The 18,169-nt window shown below is 41.8% G+C and overlaps 1 protein-coding gene across 1 annotated transcript in view; it reads right to left on the bottom strand.

The window, feature by feature from the left end:
* Positions 1-974: 974 nt before the first annotated feature.
* The window catches only part of LOC130473900 (ubiquinol-cytochrome-c reductase complex assembly factor 1), a 48,537-nt gene continuing 31,342 nt past the window's right edge, over positions 975-18,169 (bottom strand). The window contains exons 8-10 of the mRNA XM_056845531.1: positions 5,540-5,617; positions 3,417-3,530; positions 975-1,525 (exon numbers count right to left, since the gene is read on the bottom strand). Of these exons, the coding sequence (XP_056701509.1) occupies positions 1,391-1,525; positions 3,417-3,530; positions 5,540-5,617 (327 nt within the window). The 3' untranslated portion in view covers positions 975-1,390. The remainder of the gene's footprint in view (positions 1,526-3,416; positions 3,531-5,539; positions 5,618-18,169) is intronic.

Below are 18,169 nucleotides of genomic sequence, written 5' to 3' on the forward strand. Positions count from 1 at the left end.
TGTGTCAGATTAAATCCTGAATGGCAGCAGTTTTTCCATTTACTGACCAGGCAAACATGGTACAAACTTTCATGCAATCCATCCACTGCCACTGGGAGCACCCCATAGAGCATAGGACACTGTGTAAATTATCTCTCTCTCCCCCACCTAATCTCCAGTAGCTGATTCAACCTTCTAGCTGCACTCTTTGAATAACAGGTTTTGTGCTACGGGTTATATTCTGTATCTCATTGAGATGCAGAATCCAACCAACAAACTGAAAAGAATGGACTAGATTTTGAGACGATGGTCTCAAGAACAGAGCATCAACCCTATACATAGACAATTTTTACCATGAGTTAATGTCTCCCAAAATGAAACAGACATCTGCCTATATTATTTTCAGTACATTTATTAGGATCAAACTCCTAAAGGTCCAGAGAACTATTTCCCAGTTTCTCAACAAAGGCATTACATGGTAAGGAAAACAAAGGTTTTTCTCCCCCATAGATTACGATTTTGACCACAACATAGACGAAGGAAGTTCTTCCTCTAATAATGGAATAATGGGCTAACCTTCCTTATGTAATACAGACAAGGCCGATCTTGAGCAAAGATACCATTTAGGTTAGGAAAACCACCGCCTGGTCAAATTATTCGTCAGACAGGATCCAAGGTAAACCAATGAACAGGAAACGCTGCTTATACTACAAAGCTTTCAGAACACAGCAGGAAGACAACAGTGGCAGGCTGAGCAGATGATTCTAGGTGTGGCCCCAAGCTCTGCCTTGGCCTATTGGGTCAAAGCATCTCTGCTCCCATACCACAGAGTGGTCCCCTGGCTCTACCATCTGTAATGTTCACTCAGATGTTAGATGGGAATTCGAAGGCCATCCTTTCAGAAACCTTCACCCATTTTTTTCCAACTTTGCAATTCTGGTATCTTGTTTGCCCTGAGACTGAACACTTCATGATGCATCCAAGCAGCCACATCCATACTTATGCTTCCCAGTGTCAGAGAAGAGAGAATGATGGCACAAGGCAGCTGCTTCCCTCTTGCCAGACAAAAGGAAGCTTGCTGGTCATGTCACTTTGGTAAACTATTGTGCTCTCAAAAGATGAAAGCTCCCTCTCAGAACCTGTGTGCCAGTGACTACTGGATAATATATCAGCGAGGGGTTCTTCAGATGAACTAGCAGCATTTTCGCCACAGATGTAATACTAAAAGCAGAATGTTTTCCAGGTTTGCTAAAGGTGGAAATCGTTACATATAAGGAAGTTTTAGCCATTCTTTCAAATTGCAAATACTGTATTTATCCTTTTCCTTCTTGAGAGCTCCACAGCATAAGACATCCCGCTTCCAGCAACTATTCCAAATATAGACTGAAAGACACAGTCTCCAACAAGCGTTTCAGAGTCCTTCATCGTTGTACGTAGGAGAAGCTGGCTTGACGATGCTTTGGGCATTCATTTCCACAAGGGGGCGCCAAGTAACTTCCCCAGACAGCAGCAGGTCTTCTCCAGGTATAGCATCCAGGTGCTGCACCTGACATTCACAACACAATTAATGCAAGTCACTCTGGTATTTATTAAAAAGATTAACCCCCTAGTCAGAAATCTGACTATTGTGCAACCACCAAAGGAAGCACAGTAGGGATAACTTTGAATCTGATGACATTTCTTGTTACATGGGGCTAAAAGGACAAATTCGTTGCTGAACAGGTGCTCTTAAACAGACAAAGGACAAAAGAAATAACATGTATCTGAATATCAGAGATCACTTTGCCCTTTTCTAAAATAGATGCAAAAGAAGATGAAGTTTAGTATGCTCCCATGTAGTGGAGCTAGGTTTGTTCACAGTGTGCTTTGGCTGCCCTACGGGAGGACATCTAAGACATAAAATGCAAGCCTGTCTTAGTGTCCCATCTGTGCTGCCAATTATTATCGATGTAGCATTTCTTATACAACAAAATGGCATACGGAACAAGCCTTAAAAAGAAGGTATTACACGGGCCCAGAGAAACTTCACGAGAGAAAGTACGGTAGAACTTTCTCTGAAGGTGGACAGAACTCAGCAGTCTTTGAATAGCAGACAAACGTGTGAACCTGTCCCTTAGACCAAAAATGATCAACTCAGTTTGCCTCTACAACATTATAGAGGTCTCAGTGTGATACAAGACTGACAAAGATGGGTTTTCCCCGTGCACTGTAAATGTTCACAAATGGGCAGGGACACTGCAAAAATTACACCAGGAAACCAGTAAGAATTTAACAGGGCTATACATCATATGAAGACATTTTCAGATAAGTAATGTATGCAGTCTGGCAGGCTACTTAGAATCTATGGTCCATTTTCAGGTACAAGCCAAAGATCAAGAAAAAACTTAATGACTTGGTAGCTCCAAACATCACAACTATCCATAACAGAACTTCTAAATTCTTGAATCTTGTTTCAAGCTCTGGAAACAAAAAGTAGACCTCTTCAGAGAAACTACTTAACCAGCTTGTATGATCCACTGATGAAGGAATTCATCCAAGTATTGATCTCCATTCAGCTTCCTGCCTAATTTGTCTGACCTAAGGCAATTTTCCTTTAGCAAAATGCTGAAGATGTGAAGATGAGAACACTAAATACAGTAAGGCAATGGAGTCAATATGACTAGTTTAACCAGATGAGAGGTACAATGACAGGGACAGAATTCCTTCTCAGTGACCATACATTAATACTTTATTGGTTTATAGGATAGCAATGTATCCTATTTAGATGAGTGGGATTTTTAACCAGTGCCAATAAGAACAGTGCCATCTTCTCTCCAATTACAGATGACACTGGAAGTGTTCCCCATGCAGATCCACAATCGCAGATTATATATTCCACTGTTATAGTAAAATGAGCAAAACAAAATTTCAAAATGTAGAGAAGAATCTGCAGTGAAGGCATGGGACGCTGAGATCTAATTAACAGGATGACGTCATTGTGCAAAATGAGGGTTTAAAACTCATTTTGCATTTAACACTACATGAACCTATGAGCTTATGTTGATGTAACAGGACTTCGCTCTCTTAACCATCGTTAACAGACCAGAAAGGTGCATTCCCTTCTTCCAGCTTTTCAGTTTCCCTGTGCAAATTTCCCTGAGGCACACTCAACATACACTTTAACCATGGTTAACGCATCATTTTTTCAAGGTTTCAAAACTCTGGTGAAATTAAGCTTTAGTTTTATTTAAGCTTTAGTTAATGAAGCTATGTCCTGCAAGACAAATTAACCATGGTTAAGGTTGGCAGGGGAATTAGCAGTGATGGGAAAGACACTCTTTCACCCATGGGGTAAGGTATCAGGGCTCGTTGGAGTTAGCTCTGTTTGGGAAGCAAGTACAAATATTTCCATTCTTTGAAGAAGAGCGAGAATATCCACATTCCAAACAGACGCTCACCTGCTTGCGCACATATTCCACCATTATTTCTAGATGCCTTGGATCATCGCATTGTTTATTAAACAGATTTCTCCAGATGGCTGCTGCAAGTACATGATCATCTGATAGGATTCCCTAAATAAAGCAAGAAAAACAAATATTGGGGGAAATGTAAGTTCTAAACAATAGCCCAGGTTCAGGCTTAACTAATTCTTCTTCAGCTGGATACTCCCTTCAAGAAATACCATTCTGAAATTAAGGTAGCCAAACCCATGAAAAGTTTCACGTTTCAAAAGGTATGATCAATATCATCCCCACCTCCCTTTTGTTTACATATTATGTGAATTATGTGTATTTCATGCATAAGCTGGTACTGCAAGTAGAATTTAGCAAGTAAAGCAAGTTAGTTTTCATGGCTGCAAAGATGCATGTATGCAATGCCTGACTAATGATCAAACTGCAGACTTTGATACAGCAGATCATGCTATCCTGTTGAGGCATTTGGAGGCAGAAGTAGGTATTGGGGATGTGCCTTGGACTGTTTCAAATCGTTGCTCATGGATTGGGACTGGGAAAGGGACTGTGGACTATACCACTATGTATAGTATACACTGCCTTAAACCCACCCTGCGCCTATGTCTGCTTGTATGCATACTGCATGTTTGTGTGCATGTAAACCATGTTCCTCTTCATCGTGCCACTACCCCAAGTTATCAGTCCAGCCTCCCACATTACCAGTGACTTGGGGGACACCAGTAAAGGCTAACTCTGAGCAAATACGAAGTGCAGTGTTTACCACTTACTTAACCCCTCTATTGTGCATGTCTGTTCAAACATATTTAGTGTGATCGAGTTATCTAAGGCACACATCAGTCTGCTTTCTTAAACAGGAAAAGACTTTATTGCTATAGATTAAGCTAAAGCACAACACAGAAAATATTCTTGGGGCTCCTGGGTTACAGATCTAATGAAAAGAACAGGAAACATAACACTAACCTAAACTTAACAAGTGAGCTGCCTTATACTGTATCAGACCCTTAGTCCATCAAAGTCAGTATTGTCTACTCAGACTGGCAGCAGCTCTACAGGGTCTCAGACAGAGGTCTTTCACATCACCTACTGCCAGAGCCTTCAACTGGAGATGCTGGGGATTGAACCTGGGACATTTTGCATGCCAAACAGATACTCCACCACTGAGCTACAGCCCCTGTAACAATACAGAAGGTTTACTTCCAACATCTCCCTCTGGATGTCTGTGGAACAAATGTATATCCTGATCCCTACCTGCTCCATGGAGGGGTATCTGAGCTCCAGCATCTGAACAAAGACTAACAGATGTTTTCAATCTTTCCTTCCTTAGCTGGCGGGAAGCCTCTCCCAATCCGCTTTTAAGGAACTTGCCCACGTCAGGATCCCAGGAACTCCCCAATGTGCTTCAAAGCACCTCTGAATCACGAGATATACTACCTATAGCTGTATGTATTATCCTACTATGCAATTTATCCCTTATTTAATATGTCATGTTAAAACCTATACTTTGTTTCAGCTTTATCTCAGATTTCTGCATGGTTTCAGACATCTGCAATCCTAGTCCTATTACATTGCTTATTGGATGTCCCAACCTGTCGATTGTATGGAATTACGCTGTGTAATCTGCCCTGCAGACTATTCATTTACATCATGTATAAACTTTTCAAAGCCATTCATAGGCCTGAGTAGTTCTATCAGCCATGGGGTAAACATTCAGTTCTAAGCATTAAAAGAAAAACTCAAAAGGTTGTGTGAAAGGTTCAGCTATGCAGGAAAACCTGAACCCAGAATTAGACTACCTATGATTAGCAACAATTTTCCCACAAAACACACAGTGCTCTAGGGGCAAAAGACAACTCCCTTCTGGCCACATCACCTTACTGGCTTCAATCTTCACCCCAGAAAGAAAATAGGTTAGGCAGGGGAACTCTTAACAAGCACATTTAACTTAATGGGAATAATCAATAGATTGCAAAATCTCAAATCTTTGTCACAGAAATTAGGTCAATTTTGTGCAGAACTTGATTAAAAAAACAACAACAGCAAAGTACAGAACCCTCACTTGCTTATTTTGTCTTTTGTACATGTAGTGCTAATTGTGCAATTAATATCACCTCATCATATCCAAAAATAGCTGCATAGAAGTTTTCTGTCATGCTCTTCATACTTTCTTTCAGGGCAACAGAATCAATCTGAAAAAACAAAACAGCGGAATTAAATTTTTCAGTCTGTGTTAAAATTCAGCAATTCAGAGGTGAAAGCAACACATTTCTGAAAGTTGTAATCTATTCCATCTAGCTGTGGTTTGGGTAGGTAAGAGAACCACAAACCTAGTGGGGTCAGGACTGGGTAGAAACGGTATTTCTGATCACAAGAATTACACAGAACGGGAGCTGTGGGACATACAGGAAGAGGGGATGCATGTTCAGATGCCCAACCCTGACTGCATTTGCATGATGGTGTATTGCATGGGCAATACACCATCATATGTCTAACGCTGAACCTGGTCCTCAACATGCTGATCGAGAAAATTCACACAATGGAGCCAGGTACAGTCAGGAAAGACTGGGGGGGGGGGCAAGTTGGCAAAAACAACAATCCTGAAAACTTTTTTAAAAGGCAAGGGTGGGTAAAATTCCCCCAAACCTAAAGGGCAACAGTAGGTAGCAAGACATCAGGTGGCATGCATGGCCAGGGCTACTTTAGGTGGCATGCATTAGCCTAAAGAGGAGAAGACTCAGAGGTGATATAACCATCTTCAAGTACTTGAAGGGCTGACATATAGAGGATGGTGCCGAGTTGTTTTCTGTTGCCCCAGAAGGTTGAAGATATGCAGCATAAAACATTCCACACCAATGCCCTATATCTCAGAGAGAAAAACAAAACAAACCCATAGTAGAAAAACCACGCGAGGCGCTACAGTCAAATGGGATGCCACAAGAGAGAACACGTAAGCACCTGTGGGGCTAGAATGTCTAGCTGACAGAATATCTAACCAGCATGATCTGAGGAGCAGCAGAATCTGTCTCACAAAGGAAACCATGAATACCTCCACACACCAGCCTCACTGCTTTGATAAAACAGACCAGTATTGCTTCATCAATGATGTCATCAAAGTCCGATTAATATGCATATAGCCCTGTGGTTATTGCCTTGTAATAATTTCTCCCTCAAACAGCTAATTAGTTCATGTCATACTATCAAACCTATGGCTTATATATATTCTTCCATTAAATTGCTGTCCTTCATAACTTTCTTTTTATAATACATGCATACAGTGCAACCACAAGGGGGGGGGAAAGTTCTTTTATGTCTGTTACTCATATTTTTCCATTTATATAAACTATTAAAATTCATGCATATATTTTATAGGCTATCAAAACTTGGTCACTGGGCTATTACTGGATGTTTAATGAAAAAGTGCTAAATAGAAGAAATCACAGGGTTAAATGATGACTGCAACCCCTGTAATGACTTAATTAAAACTTTATTGAGTACATAAACTATGATGTCACTTTTAGCCAACCAGGCTCAAACTTTCAAGGCATGTCAGAGACCATGGCTTTTCTCAATAGAACATACTCCTAACTAAGCAGCATTTCTATGCTCTAATAAGGGGGAGCAGGTCTCATGTAACACACTCAATAAATTATCCCTCCATTTTTAAAACAAACAAATTCCATGAGTTATAATATATTTGCCATGCACTTTTTATGGCATAATAAAAATGTTACCTTAAGGATTACTTAACACATACTACAAATGTTACAGCAGGCAATTGCGAGGGGGGCAAAGAAAATAAACAGCACCATTACAGGGACAAGTCTTGGACTTTGCATCCCTTGGGGAGCAGCTCACTATATAAAAGAAAAAGGCAGCAGCAGCCTTATGTTAGTAAGAAAGAGATTAATAAGGAGATAACAAAGTTAAGCAAACACGGCAATAAATGAAATGCGACTCTCACACTGAAAGGGGGGACCGCGTCCTGGATAACATCATTAAAAAATAATAATAAAGGGCTAGAACAGTGTTTTGGAGGCAACCAGAGAAACACGATCTCATTAAAACAAATAAATTAATTAAAAGCAGGGTTCTTTAGAAACATTCCTTTCTCGATCCTGTCTTCCCATCACGGGCATATTTCAGTACCTTAAAGCTCATGTCAAGTGCCACGCACAATTTAAAATTACTATTCAGTGATAGCCACTCGGTTCCCCCAATGAGTTAAAACTCCAGTACACTTTTGTTAAAAGCAAGCCTTAGACTATCAGTATTCCAGTACCTGCTTCAGTTCAAAGAGCTTTAAAAGGCCTAACAAACAACACTAGTGTGTTAATGTAACAGCAGCCCTGTAGGACGAGAGCAGTGGTTTATCTAGTCCAGCATCTTGTTTCACACAGTGGCCAACCAGTTACTCTGGAGGGTCAACAAACGGCACACAGAGGACAGGGCCTTCTCCAGATGGTGCTTCCTAGCACTGGTAATTCAGAAGTTTGTTGCCTTTCTATATGGAGGTGTCCACTGGTCACCATAGCTAGCAACCAGTGGTTTCTGGGACCTCCAGAAGGTGATTCCAAGGTATTAATCAAAAGCTCTGTCCAAAAATCCTACAGTAACGTTCAAACATACATGTGCGTAAGGGTTATTTCTAAAATAGGGTCTGCATCTCTTGGCCTTAGGAATTCTGGTGTACTAATGAAAAATGTATTTAGGTTCATAGGTGTAAGGAACCATTTCACATTTGATCGACCAAGTCTCTGAATAAGCAACTTATATCTAATTCAATCTACAGTCTTATAAATAAGTGTGTCAATCCCTCCAGCTGCATTAGTTATATTTGAACTCTGCATTCGTAAAAACAGAAGATTTAGCTTTGAAATGTCAAGTATGGTGCAAAATTTTGTACTTTTGCTACTCCTAGCGAATGCACAGTTAAATGTATGGAGTACAGTTTCGCTTTCTTAAAACACTTCTCCTGCCCAAGGCATCACACTCATGCTTGCTACAAAACAGTTAACAGTTAAATATTTTCTTGCCAATATTTTAAGAGTGTAGAAGGTTCCAAATTGCTGGTAAAATAAACAATGCCAGACTGTGAAAACTCCTGGCTGCCAGGCTCTCTGATGTTAACAAGAGTTTCTTTATTACTGTAACCTTTCTGAAGTGACTAAAAATTATTTCTCTGCCCTACTTCTGCCCTCAAGTAAAAGGAAAAGAAGGAAAGTGAACCACAAAAAGTTACACAGTAAGAAGTCTAAAATACTGAAGAATTCTCGTTTTAACATCTATTTATACCTTATTATATATATATATATATATATATATATATATATATATATATATATATATATATATATATTGTTCCCCAGTTTTAAAAGTCTTATGCTCCATCAGTACAACAATTTCTGATTTTGCAACTCTCCAACAGTTTATTAATTTATACTGAATGAAAGATATCTACAAGGGACACTTTGAAGTTTTTCCCTGATGCATACTGGAGTCAGAAAGATATTTTTTTCCTCCTCCTAATATTTTGGGAAGGGGGCAATGGTTCGAAGTAACTGCTCAGCAGAACTGGTTTTACAAAGTACATTTTCTGTACAGGCTTTTCTGGGGCACAATCCAGCTAAAATCAGGTACTTTCAAGTTCCACCAATTTCACTAGGAGAGAATTAAGTGCATATGTAACTTTCTCACTGAAATCAATACAGCTGAAAAGCATTAAACTTTGGCTAGATTGTGCATTCAGGTTTTAACTTTTGTTAACCTGCTATCAGGATTTGAAAAAATATCATTGTCAGAACAGATGAAAACATACTCTGTCCTCCCCTTTGGGGAACTAGCCAAGTTTTCTGGTGATTTCTCCAGTGAGAAGGAGTACACTTGCTATTTCTAAGAACACTGATACACTGGGCAGAAGATGACAGAAATATATTACCCTCCAAAGATTTACTTAAAATTCTCTGTGAATTCTAATTTTAAAAATTCATCACATGGCAACATTGGACTCACCATGAGGGTTTATTCTAATCAGTGGATTGAAAGGGATCCTTTTATGGGTTCTGGACAGGGCACATGCAATGTTTTTTGCAAATGGAACTGACCTCAAATGTTTGAATGGAGGTTTATGTAGAACTCTGAACACCTGAAAGAGAAGACTGCAGAGAGCTTCTCCCCTTAAGAAATGCTTGAAATGACTGTGTCTGGAAAGAAGTAGTCCTGCAACAGGCCAGAGAACTGATGAAAGGGCTGCCACCGGGCACTTGGTGTTGGGTCTGAGGCCCTGATCCAGGCTGTCCTGGAGGAAGCAAAGGACTTCTTGATGTAGGTGCTCTGGTTTTCTTTCTGTGGCACCACCTGTGGAAAGCTTTCCCGAGTTGCTTCATAGATCCTTTAGACAGAAGGCCTCCTAGAAGCCAAGCTTACTTTAATTACTTTTTCTCTATAGCCATGTTGCTCTAGCGCCTTCTTTTCAATTTCCATGTGGACAGGCAGAACCAACCTGGATCGGGATGGAATACAGGACCCTATAGGAGAATGTCATGTTGTTGGATGAGGGTGCTAGAGTCTTCTATTGCATGTTAGAGTAACACAAGACAGACTGCTCTTATCTTCAACCAATTAATGCTGTGCCTTTTCTCTATATCACTCCACTTCCCTTGGGCAACAAAGTGATGTCAGTGTGCTCCCGATAAGAGTGGCATCTGTTTTGATTTCCACTCTGGGGTTGTCTCCCCTCAGACAGGAGTTCCAGAGCCACAACTGGAAGGAGTGGAATACACTGGGTAGAACTGTTATGCCTCTGTGATGATGCTGAAGGATGTCTCACTGATAGGGCAGTAGGAGCCATTGAAGGGGATGAGAGTGGAATCAGGCCCACAGGGCAATTTCCATATAGGAGATCATAAGACTCAGCACATGTGCCAGGGCCATCAGAGTATAGATGTCATATGCAGGAGGGGAGCGACTGCTGCCCCGAGGTTGAGGTGATGTTCCTCTGGGAGGGAGAGTGTGGACTGAGAAGAGTCTCTCTTTTGAGACACTTGAGATGGGCCACTAGTGTGACCCTCAACCTGGTGAACATTCAGGGGGAAGAGGATAGCCCAAATGGAAGGGCCCTGTATGGAAAGTGTTGGTGATCACAGACAAAGTGAAGGTACAGTCTGGAGCTTGTATATATGGGAACCTGTAAGTAAGCTTCCTGGAGATACAGAGGCTACTTAGTCAGTGGCCTGGAGACTGTACTATGGCTCAGAGAGTCTCCATGCAAAATCTCCTTTTCGTAAGTTGGTTGAGGTGTTTTTGGTCCAGAATTGCTCTCCAATCACCATTTTCTTGGGCATGACAAATACAGTGAATTTTCTGGGACCTATCATTTCCTTCTCTGGTATCTATGGCTTGTATCTCCAGCAGGTGATTAATGGCTTGGAGCATAAGCTGATATTATTTTGGCTTGCTGGGTCTTGGGAAAAGAAGTCAGAGGAGGCTCCACAGTTATCCCCATATTTGGGAAGAATCACTCCTGAAACAATACTGGCAAATGGGGCAACCAGTGTACATTCTTTTGTGGGAGGCCCACTCATTTTTGGGGCGTCACTAAAGGAACCTGGAAAAGGAATGATGATAGGAGTTGGGGCCAGTTGGTGAAAAAACTTTGCACACCCTGTTAGAGGTGTCTTGAGGAACCTCAGGGGTGGCTTGTCTTGCAAATCTTAGTCCACACATGACGTTCCCCTGAAGGCATAGAACATCCTCTCATTGGAACAGCCTGGTAGATGCTGGGCAAGAAGAGGTTGTGTCTTCCCCTGACCACTCCCCCTCTCCTTAATCTGAAGCCATGGAGCACTCCAAATGGTCAGAGGGGGCAGAATGTCCAGGCCTGGAGACTGAAGATGGGGTTCAGCGCTGACCTTGTGGTCTGCGAGGCCAAGAAGAACTGCTGAGATGGCTGGCCCTGTGGGTAGTTCTGGGATCTAGGAAATGAGAAGCAGGTTCCTCAGAGGAACCATCTGCTGGATCACCTTTTAGATTCTTTTAGTAGGGGAGGGGCAAGAAGCAGTGTAGGGAGAGGAAGAGAAGGAATTCTCATCCCTCTGCCCATGGTGTCTCCTATTTCATGACTCCCCCCCCCTTCAGAGCCTGTTTCCTTCACCACTTGCTTGGCAATGTAGGCACAGAAGTCCAGATGGAATGAAACCCCATTGATGATGATGGGGGGGGGGAGGGAGAAGGCAAATGAGGCCTCTTGTTGCCCCCTGCACTGTCTTGAGGAACACTTCCTGTGGCCAAGCTGTTTCAGCACTGGTACTTGCCAGGCTCTCCTGGCCTTGCATTGTTGATGAGGGTCAGAGGTGCTGGCTCAAATGAGCTGCAGATGGCCCCGCCAATGAGCTCATCAGCCACTGGTTATTCAGAGCAGGAGAGGGCCTGCTGTTGTAGTGGAAGCTTGCACTGGGCCTCAGAGGATAAAGAGGCCACGCTGTCTTCTCATTGCAGCTCAATGCCAGCTGCTGCCGTGGGGTATTCCATTCAAGACAGGTGCTGCCTCTTAGCTCCTGCTGCTAGCGAGCAGGATGTGAAGGGGGCCACAGCTGATTGAAGGTGTTTCAGCATTTTCTCCTGCTTTTTCCTAAATGAGGTGAAAGAGCTGTGGAAGCTCACCCATGAGTGCACAGGGCATAGTTGGGGGAGGGGGGTTTGAGCACCTCCTCAGGATAGAGGAAGCCTTTGCAAAAAAACTGCATCATGGAGCAAGGAAGAGGCACAGCCCATACAAGGCTACCTTCCTCCACTGATGGAGAAGCTCTGAATTTTCAAATATTTGCTAATTTTATATTTTACAACTGATATTTCACTTTGATATTAAATATTTAATATCAATAAAGGATAATAAAGGAATAAATGAATAATAAAGGAATAAAGGAAGCCACAGCCTTCAATAAAGGAAGCCACAGCCTTCAGTTTGCAAGATCTGAGCAAGGCTGTCAAAGATAGGACATTTTGGAGGACTTTCATTCATAGGGTCGCCATGAGTCGGAAGCGACTTGACGGCACTTAACACACACACACATTAAATATTTGCCAGCATTGGAAAGCTAGCACACAATAGATATTTGACTGCATTTGATACAGAATATTATTTGGGATTTCCTATTTAATTGGTGACATCTTGTTAAGTATGATATTTGATATCTGCCAAAATCAAAATAATTAAGAGAGGCTAATCAGTTAATGACACTCAACATTAAAGGCTACATCTTACATTCAAAATTTGAATTTCAGATTTGAAAAGAGTGGCATCTAGAATTTAGTAAAAGTGCTAAATTGGCGCCTGGAGAAAATGCAGGATGTCCAAGAGGATTGTTGGATGAATAGACAACAATCTGGTAAATAAGGTTCAGTGTAAATAAATGCAAGCTGATGCACACTGGAACAAAAAAATCCTAATTTTAAATATATACTGATGGGGTTTCAGTGATGGAAAAGAGAAGAGATCTTGGGGTTACAGTGGTCAGCTCAATGAAAATGTCGACTTAATGTGCAGAAGCAATGAAAAGAGCAAGCGCCATGCTAGGGATTATTGGGAAAGGGCACACAAATATAACAGGCAATATTGTAACACTATACAGAGATCACACTAGGAATACTATGTACAGTCATGATGGCTGTATTTCAAGATACAGCAGAGCTGGAAAATATGCAGAAGAAGAAGAGTAGTTGGTTTTTATATGCCGACTTTCCGTACCTTTTAAGGAGAATCAAACTTGTTTACAATCTCATTCCCTTCCTCTCCCCACGACAGACACCTTGTGAGGTAGGTGAGGCTGAGAGAGTTCGGAGAGAACTGTGACTAGCCCAAAGTCACCCAGCAGGCTTCATGTGTAGGAGTGGGGAAACCAACCCGGTTCACCAGATTAGAATCCGCTGCTCATGTGGAGGAGTGGGGAATCAAACCCAGTTCTTCAGATTAGAGCCCATCGCTCTTAACCACTACACCACGCTGGTAACAAACACAGTTAAAGGGCTGGATCACCTTTCCTTTGAGGAAAGGGTAAAAAATCTGGTGTTTTTCAGTTTAGAGAAATGACTGACTGGGGACACAATTAAATCAGGGGTTCTGAACCTTTAATCCACTGCCGCCAATCAAGTTTGCAACATCATCACTGAATGCTCCCCAAGCCTAAGTTAAAAAAAACAAAAACCGGTGCAAAAACAGCATTCCAGACAAGGCAACTTCATTTATAATTTATGATACATATGTGCAGGAGACCCATGAGCCTGACGGCTATCAGCCAAGTCCTTAGTGTTAGGTTTGCTTCATATTTGCTGTGTGTCTGAGAGAAATCTGGAATTTTATCCTCAGGGAGAGCAGTATAAAGTAACTCTTAGCAAAAAATTTAAAATATCTGTTATAGGTCTGGTACAAGGTAATAATCGTACAAAGAAAAATCAAACACAGCATGACAGACACACACAGAGAGAAAATGAGCTCATCCCTTGGTCTTAACTTCCTCAAAGAAAGTCTCAGTAATTGGACAAGTGCAGAGTTACTGTGGAGGGAGGTCTTTGGTGGGGTGCTTCAGTGTTGTGTCCTGAGCCCTGTGCTATGGCATTTTTATAAATGGCTTGGATATGACACAGATGGGATGGGGAGGGGTAGCGAGCACTGAAGACAACAGAGTTCAGATTAAAAATGATCCTGACAGACTGGAATATTGGGAAAAGACCAACAAAATTAATTTCAACTAGGATACAGGTAAAGGCTTACATTTAGGTACAAAAGTCAAGACACAAGCGTAGGATGGTCTTGGCAGCTGTCCACGTGGTAGATACTTCAGTTGATCACAAGCCATACATTGCAGCTGCTAAAACAACTAGTGCAATCCTGGGCTACATTAACAGAAGCACAGCATCCAGATTGTGGGAGACAGTAGTTCCACTCTATTCTGCACCTAGAGTACTGTGCCCAGTTCTAGACACCACATTATTAAAAGGACACAGACAAGCTATAATAGGTCCAGAGGAAGGTAAGGGTCTGAAAACCATGCACTATGAAGAAAGGTTGAAACAAGGCATGAGCCTGGAGAAAACTAAGAGAACATTATTGCTGTCTTAATATCTGAAGGAGTGTCACATTATCTGTTCCATCTTCTTGTTCTCCCTTGCTTCAGAGGGCAGGGCTAGAACAAATGGGTGGAAATTACAAGGAAACAGATTTCAGCTAAATATTAGAAGAATCCTCCTAATTGTAAGAGCTGTTCAACAGTGGAACAGATTGCCTTGAGAGGTGGTGGATTCTCCTTAACTGGAAGTTTTTAAAGCAGAGTCTGGGTGGTCGCCTATCAGGGATGGTGCAGTTGCATATTCCTGCAGAGAGCAGAGGTTTGGACTAGGGGACCTTCAAAATCCCTTCAGCTCAGAGTCAGAGTGTTAGACTCTAAGATTCAGGAAATCAATCAAATCAATCAAACAATCAATCAAATCAATCAAATCTCTCTCTCTCAACAGCTATCAAAAGCCATATCTTTTTTCCTAGCCAGAAGATCTCAGTAATGCTAGTATTATCCTGCCAAAGAATAAGAACTGATGTAGTACAGTAGTTCCAGTTTCAGACTAGGGAGATCTGAGCTCAAACCTCAAGTCAGCCATGATGCTCACTTAGGGCCAGTAATTCATTTTTAGTCTAACCAACCTCACAAGGTTGCTGGAAGGATAACATAGAGGAGGGGAAAACAATACACCATCTATCTAAGTTTGCAGGGGTTTGCTTACTTTCCAGCAAAAGGATTCCATCTCGAGTGTGCTGGCAGATAGTCAGGTTATAAATTCATTACATAAATATATTCATGAACAAATAGATCTTATTAAAGTATTCTCTATGGGGTTGGCTGAAGAGTGACAGTGCTTTTTTAAAAACCAGGTGGATTTAAACCCCTTGTTTTTTTATTTCAAATTTTTCTGCAGACCCGGGGCACCCCTGTTTGCAGAAACACCTGTTGGGGTTAGTGTGCCCCATATCTGCAGATTTAGGTACCTGCAGGCAGGAGAGACACTTGGCACTATGGCTATCCACTGGCAGGGACAAACAGAAGCAGAAGCTTGGTGCCTCCATGTGTTGCTAGCAGGCTTTCTAGAAGTATCTGGCTAACCAGTTTGGAAACAGTTTAAACCTAGACTTACTCTTGGTCTGATCCAGTATGGGTACTTTGTTTTTTTAAATATGTGGCCAAGGACTTTAGAGAGAGGAAATGATGGATCTTGAAAGATCAAAGTGGCAAGATTTAGCCACTTGAGGGGATGTGTGGACAGAGAGGTAACAATAATGCAGGTTACAAACTTTACCGGTAGAAGAAAACTCAGTTTTATCAGAGGTCAGTTTTAAGAAATGCAACATTATCCAGGAGAAAACAGTAGAAATCTCATTTTAGGACTGATCCAAGAACATTGGAGTTGAAGGCCATCAGCATAGAAACCACAATGGCAGTGAAAAGAACAAGCAACAGATTGGAAAGAGAAATACATACAGGGGTGGGGGGAAGCTGGTAAAAGTTCCGTTAATGGAAAAGAAAGAGCGAACTGTTACCATAAATCTTGAAAGGAGCCCATGAAAAGGGTAAAATGGAATTCAGCAAGGCGAGAACCAGCGAAGCTTAGAGTGCTAAGAAAAATCAGAACAGCATGGCCCCTTGGTAATAGAAGAAGATCCAGGAGCTGGGGGTCTGAAAAGAGGGGACTCAGGACAAAGCAGCTTCAGAGCCTGAGAGCCTGAGAAGGAAAGAAAAGACAATGTAGAGAGCTTGAGAAAGATAAGGAAGCAAAGAGACAGAATGATAGTAAGAGAAAGAGGGGTAATGAACACTCAAGTATAATACCTGGTACTATATTAGCAAAAGTCAGGATGGTAGGACACAGTGTGAGAATCACCACCCTGGCTCCTTGATGTTTATTTGCCTATACCTCTAAGACAGCTGTAGCGCCTCATAATTTGTGGATGACATAAATGTCTACCTAACCTTTTGTACACATATTACCCATGAAAAGCCTTTTCATTGTAACCAGTGAGCACTACTACTTAACACCAGCCCCTTTTCCAGCCACCAGAAACTGACCTTTTGAAGCATGGAATCAATGCCTAGTTTCAGCCCAATCTGTGGCTTTGGGTGGAGGGGATTCCAAGAAAACTATACCAGCCACCCTAAGCTATACTTACCTACTGATTCAGCTGGGCTGGCCCCATTACTGAACATTATAGCTTCTGTCCACAAACAGGCAAATAACACAGAACAACAAGAAACAGATGTTCAGTATATAGCCAGGAAGCAAGATGAGGCATGCAGTCTCTGTATTAATTTTTTTGGTATACCATATTATTAGCTACAGATTGGTGGCTGACCTGCCATCCCCATACCCAGCGGAAATGCACTTGGTGGCAAAATCCATCCCTCTGGATCAAGGAAGATCTGTGAGTCTAATTCTGATTCCCAAACTGGCAGAACCAAAGACCATTCTGCTCCTACATCTATGTAACATACTGACCACAACATGCTGCCTAAGGGATGAAGGTCCACGCTGAATCTAACATCAAGCTGGATTTCTATGCTAGACCAGTAAGGGATTTCCATGCCCTGGTAGAGATGCAGAGCCTGATCACTCCAAATCTCAGGATTTAGGGGAAGGGCTGTGCTCAGTGGTAGAGCATCTGCTTGGCATCTGCTTGGCATGCAGAATGTCCAAGGTTCAATTCCTGGCATCTCCAGTTAAAGGGACTAGGCAAAGAGATTATGTGAAAGACCTCTACCTGAGACCCTAGAGAGCCACTGCCGGTCTGAGTAGACAATATTGACTTTGATGGACCAAGGGTCTGATTCAGTATAAGGCAGCTTCATGTGTGTTCATCTGATTAAAGTTCTTAATACTGAAGTTTTGCTTTATCCCTGTAAAATAGTACTGCTAGTACTTAGGGATCTAAACGAACAGTGTGATCGTTTGTTATCAGTTATGCAAGAAGCACTAAAGCAACCAGGAAAGGCAACACCAAATTTAAAACGGGAGAAAGTGAAGGAGTGAGAGGTTCAGTTCATACACGCAAATGGCCATCATGCCACTGCTTAAACGTAATCATGTAGAGATGCAGCATACTGTTCACATGTAGTGAACAATCTGGATACCACTCACATAGGTTTTTTAAATCCCTCTCTACCAGCTTTGCCACATGGAAAGACTTCCACAAATTCAAAGCAACCAGAATGCGACCATTCATGTGCACTGAACTGGGGGTATTTAACTGGAAGTACTAATCTTTCCCCTTCAACACACTCACAGCATCAGAAAATAGCCAACTACTGTCAAGATATGCAAATCTTGACTTGTCTTTCATTTGGTCTTGGAGGAATATCTATTCCAAATGACTCCTTTTCTAGATGTGGAATCTTGTCTGTCACCAGGACAACTCATTACTCTCTGAACAAAAATAGACGCATCTATGAGACAATTAAAAAAACAAACAAAAACTATGAACTGTGCGTTAAGTCTCCAGAATTACAGCCACTGCTATTTTGAACGATGGCTGAAGGAATGATGACGGGGGAGGGGACAAGACAGGAGGAAATGTGAATTTTATTTCAATTAGTTGCAGAATAACGAGCAAGATTCTCCGCTGCACTGTGCAGTATGAAGTAACCCCATCTAACTTCAGCCGAGCAACTTCACTCCAGAGCAACTGAAGGTAGAATAGGGGCTACTGT

This window comes from Euleptes europaea, chromosome 2 (genome assembly GCF_029931775.1).
Source record: "Euleptes europaea isolate rEulEur1 chromosome 2, rEulEur1.hap1, whole genome shotgun sequence".
NCBI classification, from domain to species: domain Eukaryota; kingdom Metazoa; phylum Chordata; class Lepidosauria; order Squamata; family Sphaerodactylidae; genus Euleptes; species Euleptes europaea.